Consider the following 15343-nt stretch of genomic DNA (forward strand, 5'->3'; position numbering starts at 1 on the left):
TTATTGGTCCCTTGTATTATAACTTTACTTTTTTTGGTTTTACTAATCACTGTTCATTTCTTTAGTTTTTACGATAGCAGGAGAGTGCCAGTCGGCTGTACAGGTTGGGGTAACAGAATTTGAAAATCTGTTTGTAGTGTATCTATTTCTTATGTTTTCTTTATATTTAAAAAAGTTTTTTAAAAAGACTATTAATGGGACTTCCTTGGCGGTCCAGTGGTTAAGACTCCGCTCTTCCACTGCAGGGGGCACGGGTTCAGTCCCTGGTCAGGGAACTTAAGATTCTGCATGCTGCGTGGCACGGCCAAGAAAAAAAAAAGACTTTATTAAATACTTGCAAGCCATATGTCTGATAAGGGGTTAATATCCAAAATATATAAAGAACTCATATAATCCAATAGCAAAAAACCCAAATAATCCAATTAAAAATAGGCAAAGGACTTGAATAGACATTTTTTCCAAAGAAGACCTACAGATGGCCAACAGATACCTGAAAAGGCGCTCAACATCACTAATTATTAGGAAAATGCAAATCAAAGCCACCATGAGATATCATCACCTCACGCCTGTCAGAATGGTTATTATGAAACCATGGTAACCATGCGCTGTTGATGGGATTGTAAACTGGTGCAGCCACTATGGAAAACAGTATGGAGGTTCCTCAGGAGATTAAAAGTAGAACTACTGTATGACCCAGCAATTCTACTTATGTGAATATATCTGAAGGAAACAAAAACACTATGTTGAAGAGATATCTGTGCCCCCTTGTTCAATAGCCAAGGCATGGATACAGTCTAAGTGTCCATGAATGGAAGAACGGATAAAGATGTTGTGTATATATACAGTGGACTATTATTCAGACATAAAAGGGAGAGAAATCCTGCCATTTGTGACAACATGGGTGGACCCTGAGAGCGTTATGCTAAGTGAAGTAAGAATGCTGTGTGATCCCACTTATGTGTGGAATCTTAAAAAAAAAAATCAAGGCTAAAAACGAAACCAAAAAAAAAAAAAAATCCCAAACTCATAGAAAAAGAGATCAGATTTGTGGTTACCAGAGGCAAGGCACGGGAGGTAGCGGACTTGGATGAAAGTGGTCAAAAGGTACAAACTTCCAGTTATAGGATAAATAAGTACTGGGGTTGTAATGTATAAAATGATGGGTGGCTATAGTTAATACTCCTATAGGGCTTATTTGGAAGTTGTTAGAGTAAATCCTAAGAGTTCTCATCACAAGGAAAAAAACTTTCTTCCTTCCTTCCCTTCCCTCTCTTCCCTTTTCTTTCTTTCTTTCCCTAGCTTGTTTTCTTTTCTCTCTTTGTCTCTTTCTCTTTCCTTCTTTTCTTTCTTTTTCTTTCTTTCATTCTTTCATCTATATGAGATGACAGATGATAACTGAACATATTATGGTAATCATTTTACAATATATGTAAGTGAAGTCATTATGTTGTATACCTTGAACTTTTACAGTGCTGTTCAGTTATATATCAGTAAAACTGGGCAGGGAAGACTTGTTTTTGTTTTTCTTTTTTCTAACCGTGCAAAAGGTTTCCTTTTTTTTTTTTAAGAGCAGTTTTAGGTTCACAGCAAAGAGGAAGGTACAGAGGTTTGCCATATACCTCCCACCTCCACATCTGCATAGCCTTCGCCAGTGTCAACATCTCCCACCAGGGTGGTACACTTGATAACCCTCCACCGACAAATCATAGTCCAGAGTTTACGTTATGGCTCACTCATCGTGTGGTATAGTCTGTGGGTTTGAATAAGTGTGTCATGACATGTATCCATCATTATCATGTCATACAGAGTATTTTCATTGCCATAAATATCTTCATTGTTCCACCTATTCATCCCTCAGCCCCTCCACCCTCACCTCACCTTGGCAACTACTGATCTTTTTATGGTCTCCATAGTTTTGCCTTGTCCAGAATGTCATCTAGTTGAAATCATACAGTAGATTGCCTTTTCAGGTTGGTTTCTTTCACTTAGTAATAGGCATTTAAGGTTCCTCCGTGTCTCTTCATGGCTATTACTACGTGAGTTCTTGGTATATTTTGGATAAAGTCCTTTATCAGATGTGTTTTTTTTGCAAATATTTTCTCCCAATCTTTGGCTTGTTTTCTAATTTTCTTGGCAGAGCAAAAGGTTTTAATTTTAATGAAGTCCAGTTTATCAATTCTTTCTTTCATGGATTATACCTTTGGTGTTTCATCTAAAGAGTCATCACCATACCTAAGAGTCATCTAGATTTTTCTCCTATGTTATCTTCTAAGAGTTTTATAGTTTTGTATTTTACATTTAGGTCTGTGATCCATTTTGAATTAAATAACTTGCTAAGACTGATTGCGATTGCATTGAATTTATTGATAAAGTTGGAAAGAACTGACATCTGGACAGTATTGAGTCTTCCCATTCATGAACATGAAATATCTCTCCATTTTTTTAGTTTTTCTTTCATTTCATTCATCAGTTTTGTAGTTTCCATCATAAAGATTTTGTACATATTCTGTTAGCTTTATAGCTAAGTATTTCATTTCTGGGGGTGCTAATGTGTTATTGTGTTTTTAATTTCACATTTACCTTGCTCATTATTGGTATATAGGAAAGCATTTAATTGTTTTGTATTAACCTTGTATCCTGCAGCCTTACTATAATTGCTTACTAGTTCCAGGAGGGTTTTTTTGAGTGATTCTTGCGGATTTTCTACCTAGACGATCATATCATCTGCAAAGACAGTTTTATTTCTTTCTTCCCAATCTGTATCTCTTATTTCATTTTCTTATGTATTGAATTAGATGGAACAAAAAGGAGTGATGAGAGGAGTCATCCTTGCCTTGTACCTGATCTTACTTGGAAAGCTTCCATTTCTCATCATCATATATGATGTTAGCTATAGGTTTTTGTAGGTATTCTTTATGAAGTTAAGGAAGTTCCCATGTTTTCTTAGTTTGCTGAGTGTTTTTATCATGAATGGGAATTGGATTTTATCAAATGCTTTTTCTATTGATGTGATCTGTGATTTTCCTTTTTTTAGCTTATTGATGTAATGGATTACATTAACTGATTTTTGAATGTTGACCCAGCCTTGGCATAGCTGGGACACATTCCACTCAGTTATGGTGTATAATTCTTCTTGTACATTGTTGGATTCAATTTGCTAATATTTTTGCATCTATGTTCATGAGAGATATTGGCCTGTAGTTTTCTTATTGTGTCTTTGTCTGGTTTTGATATTACGGTAATGTTGGCCTTGTAGAATGAGTTAGGAAGTATTCCCTTTGCTTCAGTCTTCTGAAAGAAATTGTAGAGAATTGATACAATTTCCTTAAATGTTTGGTAGACGTCACCAGTGAATCCATCTGGGCCTGGTGGTTTCTGTTTTGGAAAATTATGATTAGTTATTGATTCAATTTCTTTACTAGATGCAGGCCTATTTAGATTGTCTGTTTCTTCTTTTTTGTTTTTCTTCTTGAGTTTTTTTTTTTTGGCAACTTGTATCTTTCAAAGAATTGGTCCATTTCATCTGGGTTATCAGATTTGGGCGTAGAGCTGCTGGTAGTATTTCTTTATTATCCTTTTAATGCCCATGGGATCTGTAGTGATGTCCTCTCTTTCATTTCTTTCTTTTTTTTTAAATAATTTTTTGGGGGTGTAGTTGACTTACAATGTTGTGTTAGTTTCAGGTGTACAGCAAAGTGAATCAGTTAATGCATATACCTATATCCACTCTTTTTTAGATTCTTTTCCCATATAGGCTGGTACAGAGTTTTGAGTAGAGTTCCCTGTGCTATATAGTAGATCCTTATTAGTTCTCTATTTTATATATAGTAGTGTGTATACGTCAATCCCAGTCTCCCAATTTATCCCTCCACCTACTGTTTGCCCCCTGGTGACCATAAGTTTGTTTTCTACATCTGTGACTCAATTTTTTTAGATTCTATATATAAGCGATATCATGAGATATTTGTCTGTCTCTTTCATTTCTGATGGTAGTAATTTGTGTTCGCCTTCTTTTTTTCTTAGCCTGGCTAGAGGCTTATTGGTTTTATCAGTCTTACCAAAGAATCAGCTTTTGGTTTATTTGATTTTTCTATTGATTTCCTATTTAATTTCATTGATTTCTGCTCTAATTTTTATTATTTCTTTTCTTCTGCTTACTCTGGATTTAAATTGCTCTTTTTCTAGTTTCCTAAGAAAGATGCTTAGATGATTTATTCTTGGTCTTTCTTTTCTAATATATGCATTAAATGCTATAAATTTTCTCTCAGCACTGCTTTCACTACATCCGACAAATTTGGTAAATTGTGTTTTCATTTTCATTTAGTCCAAAATGTTTTTAAGTTTATCTTGAGATTTCTTCATTGACCTGTTTGTTGTTTTGAAGTGTGTTGTTTAATCTCTATGTATTTTGGGATTTTTCCAGTTAATTTTTCTGGTTTTGACTTCTAGTTTAATTCTGTTGTGGTCTCAGAATAGACACTGTGTGATTTCTGTCATATAAATTTGCTAAAATGTGTTTTATGGCCCAGAATGTGGTCCTTGTGAATGTTTCATGTGAGCTTGAGAAAAATATGTATTCTTCTGTTGTTGGATGAAGTAGTCTATAGATGTAAATTATCTCCAGTTGACTGACAGTATTATTAAGTTTAACTATGTCCTTACGGATTTTCTGCCTTCTGAATCAGTCCATTTCTGATATAGGAGTTTACAGTCTCCAACTATGATAGTGAATTGGTTTATTTTTCCTTGCATTTCTAGTAGTTTTTGTCTCACATAATTTGACACTGCTGTTAAGGACTGTTATATCTTCTTGAAGAATTGACCCTTTTAACATTATGTAAATGCCCTTCTTTATCCCTAATAACTTTCCTTGCTTTGACATCTGCTTTGTCTAAAATTAATGTAGCTACTCCAGCTTTCTTTCGATTGCTATTAGCGTGGTCTTTCTCCGTCCTTTTAATCTATATGTGTTTTTATTTATGGGTTTCTTGTAGAGGGTATGTAGTTGGGTTTCATTGTTTGATCCATTCTGAGAATTTTTACGTTTCATTTGGTGCATTTAGAACATTGACGTTCAATTTTTTTGTTTATTTTAAATCCAGAACTTAGAAGTTTATGAAATTCTTTTTGAATCCCTAAGATGGCTGTAAACAGTTTGTTTTTACATGTTCGTAGCTTAAAGGAATGTGACTATCACAGTTTATATGGACTTCTGCCTAGGAAGCCCACCAACGCTACACAGTAGTTTTGTGTTTCCGTACTCCAGTCCTAACATTGCCAGTGCTCTCCGTACCCAGCAAGGGTCCATCCTGCCCATTGCTTTTGATTGTGACTATTGATATAGTTGGGTTAATGTCTACCGTATTTTTTATTACTATTTTCTATTTGTTGCCTTTGTTCTTTGTTCCTTTTTTTGTCTGCTACTCTTTTTCTGCCTTTTGTGTTTTTAATTGAGCATTTTATATGATTCCATTTTCTCTCCTTTCTTTGCATTTCAATTATACTTAATTAAAATTTTTAGTGGTTCCTTTAACGTTTGCAATATATGTTTGCAACTAATTCAAGTTCACTTTCAAATAACATTATACCACTTCACAGACAATAACAAAACAATCTTAATTCCTCTCTCCTGTCCCTTGTATCTTTGCTGTTATTCGTTTCCCTTTTAGTTAAGCTAAGCATATGTATATACACACACACATAAGATATATACATAAACATACATGATCGAATAACATGTTGCTATTATTTTGAACAAAATGTTACTTGTTATTAGGAATAAGAAAAATAAAAGTTTTAATTTTATCTTCACTTATTCCTTCTCTGATACTCTTTCTTTCTTTATGTACATTCAAGTTTCTGACCTACATCATTTTTCTTCCCTCTAAAGAACTTTTTTTTGTCTTTAAACATTTGCAAAACAGGTCTTGCAAAATGGCAACAAGTTCTCTCAATATTTGTCTAAGAAAGTCTTATTTGTACTTCACTTTTGGAAGATAATTTCACAGGGTACAGAATTCCAGAGGGTTTTTCTTTTTTTTCTTTTCTCAACACTTTGTATTATTTCTCCCCACTCTCTTGTTTGCATGATTTCTGAGAAGCCAGTTAAAATTCTTACCTTTGTTCCTCTGTAGGTAATGTTTTTTTCTCCACACACCCCCCCCCCACCCCCCCCCACCCCCCGACCCAAACTGTGGTTTGAAAATGATATGCTCAGGTGTAGTTTTTTAGATTTCTGTCTCTGAGCTTCCTGGATCTGTGGTTTGGTGTCTGATGTTGATTTGGGGAAATTCTCAGTCATTATTGTTTCAAATATTTCTTCTGTTCCTTTCTTTATTCTCCTTCTGGTATTTCTATTAAATGTATGGTACACCTTTTATGGTTGTCCCATGATCCTTGGGTGTTCTTTTGTTTTTTGTTTTTTCTTTCAGTCTTTGTTCTCTTTGCTGTTTAGTTTCGGAGGTTTCTACTGATATATATTCAAGTTCAGAGATTCTTTTCTCAGCTGTGTCCAGTCTACTAATAAGCTCATCGGAGGCATTTTTCATTTCTGTTTAATGTTTTTTATTTCTAGCACTTATTTTTGGTTCTTAGGATTTCCATCTTTCTGCTTATGTTGCATATCTGTTCTTGCATAGTTCAAATTCACAGCCTGATAATTCCAACATCCATGCCATGTCTGGTTTTGATGCTTGTTTTGTCTCATCGAATTGTGTTTTTTGCCTTTTCGTATGTCTTGTAATTTTTTTTCTTGATAGCTGGATATTATATACTGGGTGAAAGGAACTGCAGTGAATAGGCTGTGACGGAAGCATTCTGTAGTCCTGGGATTAGGACTATAGTCCTGGGATTAGGTCTCGGTCTTAAATTCAGTGAGCCTAGACCTCTGAACTGTGAATTTTACAAGTGTTTCTCAGTGTTTTTCTCTCCTCTTAGGTGGGACAGGTTGGCTAGAACGGGCTGGTGTTAGGTATTTCCCTTTTCCCAGCTGGAGCTGGGTCAGTTAGGGTTTGGTAAAACTTCCTTAGTTAGGCTCTGGGTAACTGCTTACCCCTGAGGGTGGGCCTTGTTAAGAACACAGTGCTCTGTTGTGTTTCACAGTGGTTCCTTTTTCCCTCTCCCTCATGGAAGCGGGGGGTGGGGGGGGGTTTTCTCCAATTTTCTGTGAGAACCTGGTCAAGCTCCTGGAGGTAAAACTCGCAAGAGTGGGCCACCTCTTATGACTGGGTCCCCCTGGAGTTTTTAACCCTCAGACTTGTAAGCACTGAACCTCCAGCAGTTTGTCAATTTACAGTTTAGGTTTTCCTACCCTGGTACTGGATCTTGTGGTAGTTGTAAGACTAGTGCAGAGAATTTTCATATGCCCTTCACTTATTTCCCCAAATATTGACATTTACCACAATTGCTTTATCATATTCTCCCTCTAACTGTATATGTTTATATACACATACTTTTTTTTTTTTCCTGAACTGTTTGAAAGTAAATTTTAGGCATACTGCTCATTTACCCCAAATACTTCATTACCCTATGCCTTTTTTTTGGAACTATACATTCTCTGAAATTACTACAGTGCAGTTATCAAGATCAGAAAATTAACATTGATATAATGCTATTATCTACAGACTTTATTTCAGTTTTTACTAGTTGACCTAAAATGTTCTTTCTAGCAAAAGGAAAAAAAATTCTGGGTCCAATTTAGGATCACTTATTGCATTTATTAGTTGTGTCTCTTTTGTCTCTTTAATCTGGAATAGTATTCCAGTCTTTCTTTGTCTTTCTTTACCTTGACATGTTTAAAGTATACTGGACAGTTATTTTGTAGTTTGGGTTTGTCTGATGTTTCCTCATGATTAGATTTAGGTTATGAGTTTTTATAAGGAATGCCTTGGTAGTGATCCTTTGTCCTATTACTGGTGAAATTAACTTTGATCATTTAGTGTTTGCCAGATTTCTCCACAGAAAGGTACTATTTTCCCCTTTGTAATTAATAAATATTTTGTGGGGAACTACTTTGAAGCAATATAAATGACATATTTCTCTTCAGATTTCATCCATTAGTTTTAGCTTCTTTCTATTTATTTATTAGTTTCAGCATTCCTTGATGATGCATCCCTGAATCATTTTTTATTATAATGGTTTTGTTTTGTGAATTACATTCATAATTTTCAAATGTTAACTCTTGCTTTTAGAATAAACCCTACTTGAATGTAATATATTATTCTTTATCTATCACTGGATTTGATTTACTAATATCTTATTTAGGGTTTTATATCTATCTTCATGAGAGAGTGCTTGGTAATTTCCTTCCTTAAATGTCATTATCAGGTTTAGGATCAGGTATTCTGACTTCATAAAGTGAGCTGCAAAGTGTTCCTTTTTTTTTATTTTCTGGGAAAGTTTAGGTAAATTTGTTGCTGTGTTTTACAGGTTTGAAAGAAATTATGGGAGAAGCCTTCTGGGTCTGAGTTTCTCTTTACAGAAAGATTTATAATAATTCAGTTTCTTTTATTGACAGCAGTGTTCAAAAATTTTTTTTCTTGTGTCAATTTGGTAATATTTGTGCCCTCATAGGTGTTTAAGTTTGCTTTCTCTAGTCAACTAAGTCAGTTCCTACCCATCCATCAAATTTTCACCTTTCATCAGTTTAGTTACATCTCTCATCTGCTATTATCTTCTTTCTGGGTTCTTTTTGTTCTTATGGGTTTCTACTTTTTCCCCCTCCTTCCGTTACTGTCATTTTACTGGAGGGGTATGGAGAATAATGCACATATTTAATTTACGATGCTTAACTGGGATCTCTCTTTAACCTTTGCATTTCCTTTCAATTTTGTAAGTACAGTATAGTGGACATAATTTTCCATTCTGATTATTACAAGTGTCAACCATAACAGGATATTGAAGTGTGTTGATACTCTCAAGGACTTTTGAGGGTTCAAAGTTTTTGTCCTTAGTGCAAGTTACCCTAAAATTTATGTTTTTAGAATTTGCTTGCTTTTTGTAATTTATTTTTTCTCTTTGGCAGTTATCACTTTTCATGAGGTTATTTTTCTTTCACCTATTAATTTATAGCTTCTAATCTGTCAATTAGGAAATCCTGTGATTACACTTGTTAGAACTGTGTGTACAGAACCCTGCTTCTTTAGAGTGTACACAATATAAAATCTCTTGACTTTTCACTGCCTAGTGGCCTGTTTGGTTAACTTGCCTGACTCTCAGTGATGGATAGAGTCTTTATAGACTAGTAATCATCATAGTTTATTACCTTTTCTGTGTTGGTAGCATAACTTAAACTTAACCCTGTCCTTTTTTAAAACACAGGTTCATTTTACATTTGATTTTTGAAAATAGGGGTGGGGGATAATTTTAGATTTATAGAGAAGTTTCAAAGATGTTAGAGTTTCTGTATACCATTTACCCATCTTCCTCTCATGTTCCCAACTTAGATAATCGTAGTATTTTTGTCAAAAACTAGGAAATTAACATGGGCATAACACTATAGCCTAAACTACAGACTTGACTTGGATGTCACTAGTTATTTCATTAATGTCCTTTTTCTTTTGCACAGTCCAGTCCAGGACACCACATTGCATTTGGTTGTCATGTCTCCTTAGTCCCCTCTGATCATGACAGTTTCTTTATCTTCCCTTGTTTTTCATAACCTTGACAGTTTTAAAGTGTTCTGGTCAGGAATTTTGTAAAATGTTCCTCAATTTGGGTTTATCTGATGTGTTCTTGTGGCTAAACTGGCATTGTGGGCTTTTGGGAAGAAGCCACAGAGCTGAAGTCGCATTTTCATCACATCATGTTAAGTATGCTATGAATAAGACATCACTTTTGATGTTAACTTTGATGATCACTTAGCTGAGATAGTGATAGGTAGGTTTCTCACTGTCAGTTTACTTTTTTCCTTTTTCTATAGTTGACTCTTTGGAAGTGAGTTACAAAGTTCAGCATATACTGAAGGGAAAGGGAATGAAGTTCCATCTCTTAGAGGAGAGAGTTTGTACATGTATCATTTGGAATTCTGTAAGGAAGATGTGTCCCTTCTCCCCATTTATTTATTTATTTAATTATTTATATCCATGTGGATTCATGAATATTTATTTTATTAAGGAGAATTATAGTTCATACCATCATTTTTTTTAAAAATCGCCTTCTTCCTTTCTGGCCCTACATAATATTCCAGGCTTATCTTGTATTTTTCCTGCCTCATCTCTAGAATCAGTCATTTTTCCTGGGAGCTCGGGCTCCTTGTATTGGAGAATGGTATTTAGAAAATATGATCTGGTTGTAGGTGTACTTGTTGCTACTGGGGTATCACTGCTTCTACACCTTCTCTGAGGACAGACCCTTAGCTCTGTATACTAACCCATGGAACAGCATATCTATATTCATTTCTGTATCTATTAATCTGTATGTGTATCAAATAAATATAAGTTGGTACTGATATCTCTTCCTCTAATTTAGCACCACTAGAACGAACAGTTCATTCTAGCTTTCCTCTCTTGTTTTTTTTATAACTTCTTTTTCTGAAAGGGAGACACCTTGCTCCTATTATCTACTATTTATTTACTTATATTTACATTATACATGTAAAGAAGTTTCAGATTCACTCATGATGACTTGTTTCCTCCTGTTTCATGATATTTTGGGTTGTGAACTCATTTTTTTTTGGAAACTTTTTTTGAGGCATTGAAATTTTATTTTTTTAGAGAAGACTTATATTTGATTCTGCTAGTCATTTAGAGGTTTTGGTGATTTTTTTTTTTGCCTTTAAAAACAGTTTTTTACTGTGGAAAAATATATGTAACATAAAATTTATTGTTTTAACTGTTTATAAATGTACAAGTGTAGATTGGCATTAAGTACATCCCTAATGTTGTGCAGCCATCACCACTATCCATTTCCAGAACTTTTTCATCATCCCAGACAAAAGCTCTGTACCCACTAAAAAATAACTCTACATTCTCCTCTCCCTCCAGTCCCTGGTAACCTCTATTCTACTTGCTCTCTGCATTTGCCTATTCTAGATACCTCATATAAGTGGAATCATACAGTATTTGTCCTTCTGTGCCGCTATTTCACTCATTGTAATGTTTTCAGAGTTCATCCATATTGTAGCATGTGTCAGAGTTTCATTTCTTTATGGCTGAATAACATTCCTCTGTATGTGTGTGTGAACACAGCACATTTTGTTTATCCATTCATCTGTTGATGGATATTTGGGTTGTCTCACCTTCTGGCTCTTGTGAATAATGCTGCTGTGAACATTGGTGTACAAGTGTCAGAGTCCGTGCTCTCAGTTATTTTGGGGTATATATCTAGAACTAGGATCACTGGGTCATAGGGTAATTCTGTGTTTAACTTTTTGAGGAACTGCCAAACATTTTCCATAGTGGCTGCACCATTTTATATTCCCACAAGCAATGCGTAAGAGTTCCAGTTTCTCCTCATCCTCACAAGCACTTATTATTTTCCATTAAAAAAAAACAGCCATCCTAACGGGTGTGAAATAGTATCTCATTATAGTTTTGCTTTGCATTTCCTTAACATCTGGTGATATTGGGCATCTTTTCCATGAGACTGTTTTAATTGTGGGCTTTTCTGGGCCATGTAGGTTATGAAAATTCTGGTACCAAACCTGAGTAATTGTGAGCTGATATTTAGGAATTCCCTAAACATGGGGTGGAGAGATACACTTTATTTGTCATTAGTTCACCCCCAAACCCAGAGCCAATGGCAAGATGTCATAATTATCCCTACTGTCTCTTTCTTCAGTGAGATTCTTTTTTCTCCCCGCCCCCCTCCCCACCAGTTCATTCATCCAATTGGATTGTCACCCTTCAGGTCTTCTGGTCTACGATCTGACCTTTCATTTTACTGAGGCCCCAAACCTGATCTTCCCAGCCTCTAGGACTCAGGTTTTTGTCATATGGCTCAAAAACAAATGCCAGCTTCAGAACTTCATTTATTTCTCAGGTTCCCACTTTCTAGCTGTTTATGGCTTTGGGGTATTTCAGGCATGCACTTAAAATTTTTCTTAAACTCATAGTGAGCGTGTTTGGCGTCCTGATCTGGAGAGTTATTTCGAACATTGAGTTCACCCTGATGCTAACACAGAAAACCTTGGTTTGTCTCTTTTCTGCTAAAAGGCAGAGATGATTGGCTGAGGTAAAGAAAAGGCTGGTGGTCTGGATTTAGTTCTCATAAATAAGGCAAGCAAATTAACAGGTACTAGTTTCTAGAACCAGTGATCAAATATGGTGGAGACGCAGGGTTGATTTTTATGTATTTCATACATATTCATGTATCCCCATCCACATTTTTATTATATTTTACTGATTTGAGCTTTTTTTCTGTAGCAAACTCACACATACAGATGAGTGTAAATTAGCAAAAACAGATTTTAATGTGTTCTTTTTCTCTTTAGAGAAATAGTCAAAAGGCAAGCAAATAAAAAGAAAATCCTGACTAAGCAAAGAGTTTGGGAAATGCTCAATTTTATTTTGTATTGAATGGCTCTATTAATGAATACTTATCTGAGTTTGTTTTTATTTCAGCGTTGGCTAGATCAGAATCTAAAAGAGATGGAGGTTTTAAAAGAAATTGGAGCTTTGATCATGGAGAAGAAAGTGAAGGAGATACAGATAAAGAGTAAGAATGTTTTTTTCCCCCTCAGATGTTTTATAAGAATGAAACTTATCATTAGAAAAACAGTTTTATTCCATGGAAATATTTTTAAGAGTATGGTATTCTTAAGAAAACATTGAACTCTTTTACAGTAGCATTAAGGAAAGAAAAAACAATTCTTTTATTGGTATATAATTTTGTGGTTATATTTCTTTATCTTTTGAAGTGTATAAATATGTGCATATAGTACATGTAATCTTATAATTAAAAGTTGACCATACTACAGGTTTCCTATTAAATAAATTGTTCTTTAAAAAAAAAAAAAAAAATACGGCATTCTGTTCACGTAGTGATTTGAGAAGCCACCGTTTATCAGGAGTAAATGAACCCAGGTTATGATTGTAAGAAAGTTTAGTGTCTTTCTTTCCAGTTGTGACTCACCCTGCCCCCCACCACATTCATCTTAGATTGCTACCAGAGAAAGCAGAAACCCTATAAATGATAAACACAGGTGTTGACCCAGACAGACGTTAAGCAAAGCGTTCATTACATTTTGTTAATGTACTTGGAATGACTGCTGTAAATTTTTAAATAGTTTTAATAGAGCCTTTTGCATGTCATGAGATTTGTATTACAAATTTAGCATGGCTATTAGTTTCTTAGTTTACTGATCTGGTTTTCCACTGGCCAGAACAAACAGCAAATTAAGAGACACACAAATATATACACTAAGTTCTACCAAAACTGCAAATATTTTTTAGAAATTTTACACAAGAAGTCATTCAGAGTATATTGGGTAAATATTGTAGGTGCTTCACTTTTGTCTGGGCAACAGCTCCGTTCATCATTACCACTTTATGTGCCTTCACCTATGAGATGTTGAACTGAAGTGAAGTTTTATTTGAAGGAGAGCTTTGAACTGGTAAGTTTCTCACTCAGAATTGGTATTTTATGGTTTTCTTTCTTTCATTTCTTTTTATTTCTGATCATATTTTATAACAGACGTTTGTTATTTATGTAGTTTTGAAAAATTGGAATTAAATCTGAAATTGAGTAGACCACTTTTAAATGTTAAAAAGTATCCCATCTTTTAAGCATTTTTGTAAAATGTTTGCAGCAGAGAATTTTTAGCGTTAAAAAAGTTGGGATGTATACAAACAATAATGAAACAAACATTTTACATTTTTATTATAAATAGCTAAGATTTTACTAAAAATAGCTTAGCAGAATTGTCTTCAGAAGGGTGTATTTTGACTTTCTTTGTTAGAAGATTAGTCATGATTATATAAAAAAATGTGTCTTTTAAGGTGCTACCTGTCCTGTGTTTTTCACTTATGAATTGTACTCTTTGATTTATCACTATGTTCAGATTAACATGAACTGTTAATAGATATATTGGTTTTTTAGAATCAGGCCAGTGATTCTCAATAAAGGGTTGATATTTCCCACAATGGTAGAGGTATAACTATTTTATTGGGTTAATACCATTGCAGTTACTTTCTTTTCATTAACTAAAGTTTTCTTACCAGTATGTTTCTTTCCCTCTACTTTGTTTTTCAGCCCCTTTCCCCTAATTTAAAATCCAAAACAGAAAGGAAAAATGAGTGACTATTCATGAAATCCATAGTTAAGAAAAGCAAAATTATGTGTTCATTAATGGCAGAGGTCAGGAAACAATGGCGCATGGGCCCAGGCTGGCCCACCCCTGGATTTTGTTATAGTTTTGTTGGAACACAGCCACACAGATAGTCTGTGGCTGCTCTCATACTACAGTGGCAAAGCAAAGCGGAGTAGTTGCTACTAAGACTGTATGGCCTGCAAAGTCTAAAATATTTACTCTCTGGCCCTTTACAGAAAAAGTTTGCTGATCTCTGTATTAGGTGAGCACAGAGGCTAAAACTTCTGAATTTAATGTATGGGTTGTAATTGTCGCTTAAGGCTTTTTCCCCTTTATTTTCTATGTAGTGAGGCAAATCTACTCAGTGTAGATGAAGATGAGGATTCTGAAACCTCAAAAGGAAAAAAGGCAAGTGTTACTTTTTATTTTTTTTTTAGGTTATATACTAAAAACTAATGCTTCAAAAGAAGATTTGTATTTTTGATTGTAAGTCCCAACCACCCACTTTCCTACCCCAAAGGCAAATGGTATTCCCAGTTTCTTGTTTACCCCATCAGGAGTATTTTATTTATCACAAAGAAAATATATATTCTCGCCCCACCTTCTTACTCTTTCACTGTTGGTATTATATTGTACACACTTTTCGTAATCTTACTTTGTAAAATTAATATATTTCAGAGACCAACCATAATAGTTCATTAAAATCACCCTCATTCTTTTCAGTAGGTGCATAGTGTTCCATCGTATGATGTACTGTTATGGTCCAACACCACCATGTGGAAGGGTCTTTATGGTGTTTATTATCAACTTTTTCTCCCCACCTGAAATAACGTTGAGTCAATTAGCCTCTATATGGGTTACTTTGCGCACGTCCAAGCACGTCTGCAGAATGAATTTCTAGAAGTAGAGCTGCTGTGTCAGGACAGATTTCTAATTCCGTCATACCTGATTTGCACTTTTACCAGCAATGTCTGAGCATGCCTGTTTCCCCTCACTTTCCTAACAGTGTTATCATCCTTTTGGTATTTGCAGTGAAACATAGTATCTCACTGTAGTCTTAATTTGCATTTCTTTTATTATGAGTGAGGTTGAACA

At 34.8% G+C, this 15343-nt stretch overlaps 1 protein-coding gene across 5 annotated transcripts in view; it reads left to right on the forward strand.

Annotated features, from left to right (window-relative positions):
* The window catches only part of SENP6 (SUMO specific peptidase 6), a 105459-nt gene that overhangs the window by 10140 nt on the left and 79976 nt on the right, over positions 1-15343 (forward strand). For all 5 annotated transcript variants that reach the window (XM_082405053.1, XM_082405050.1, XM_082405051.1 and 2 more), the window contains exons 2-3: positions 12561-12654; positions 14596-14656. In XM_082405053.1, the coding sequence (XP_082261179.1) occupies positions 12561-12654; positions 14596-14656 (155 nt within the window). The remainder of the gene's footprint in view (positions 1-12560; positions 12655-14595; positions 14657-15343) is intronic.

Source organism: Balaenoptera borealis (genome assembly GCF_965194805.1).
Source record: "Balaenoptera borealis genome assembly, chromosome: 9".
Classification (NCBI taxonomy): Eukaryota; Metazoa; Chordata; class Mammalia; order Artiodactyla; family Balaenopteridae; genus Balaenoptera; species Balaenoptera borealis.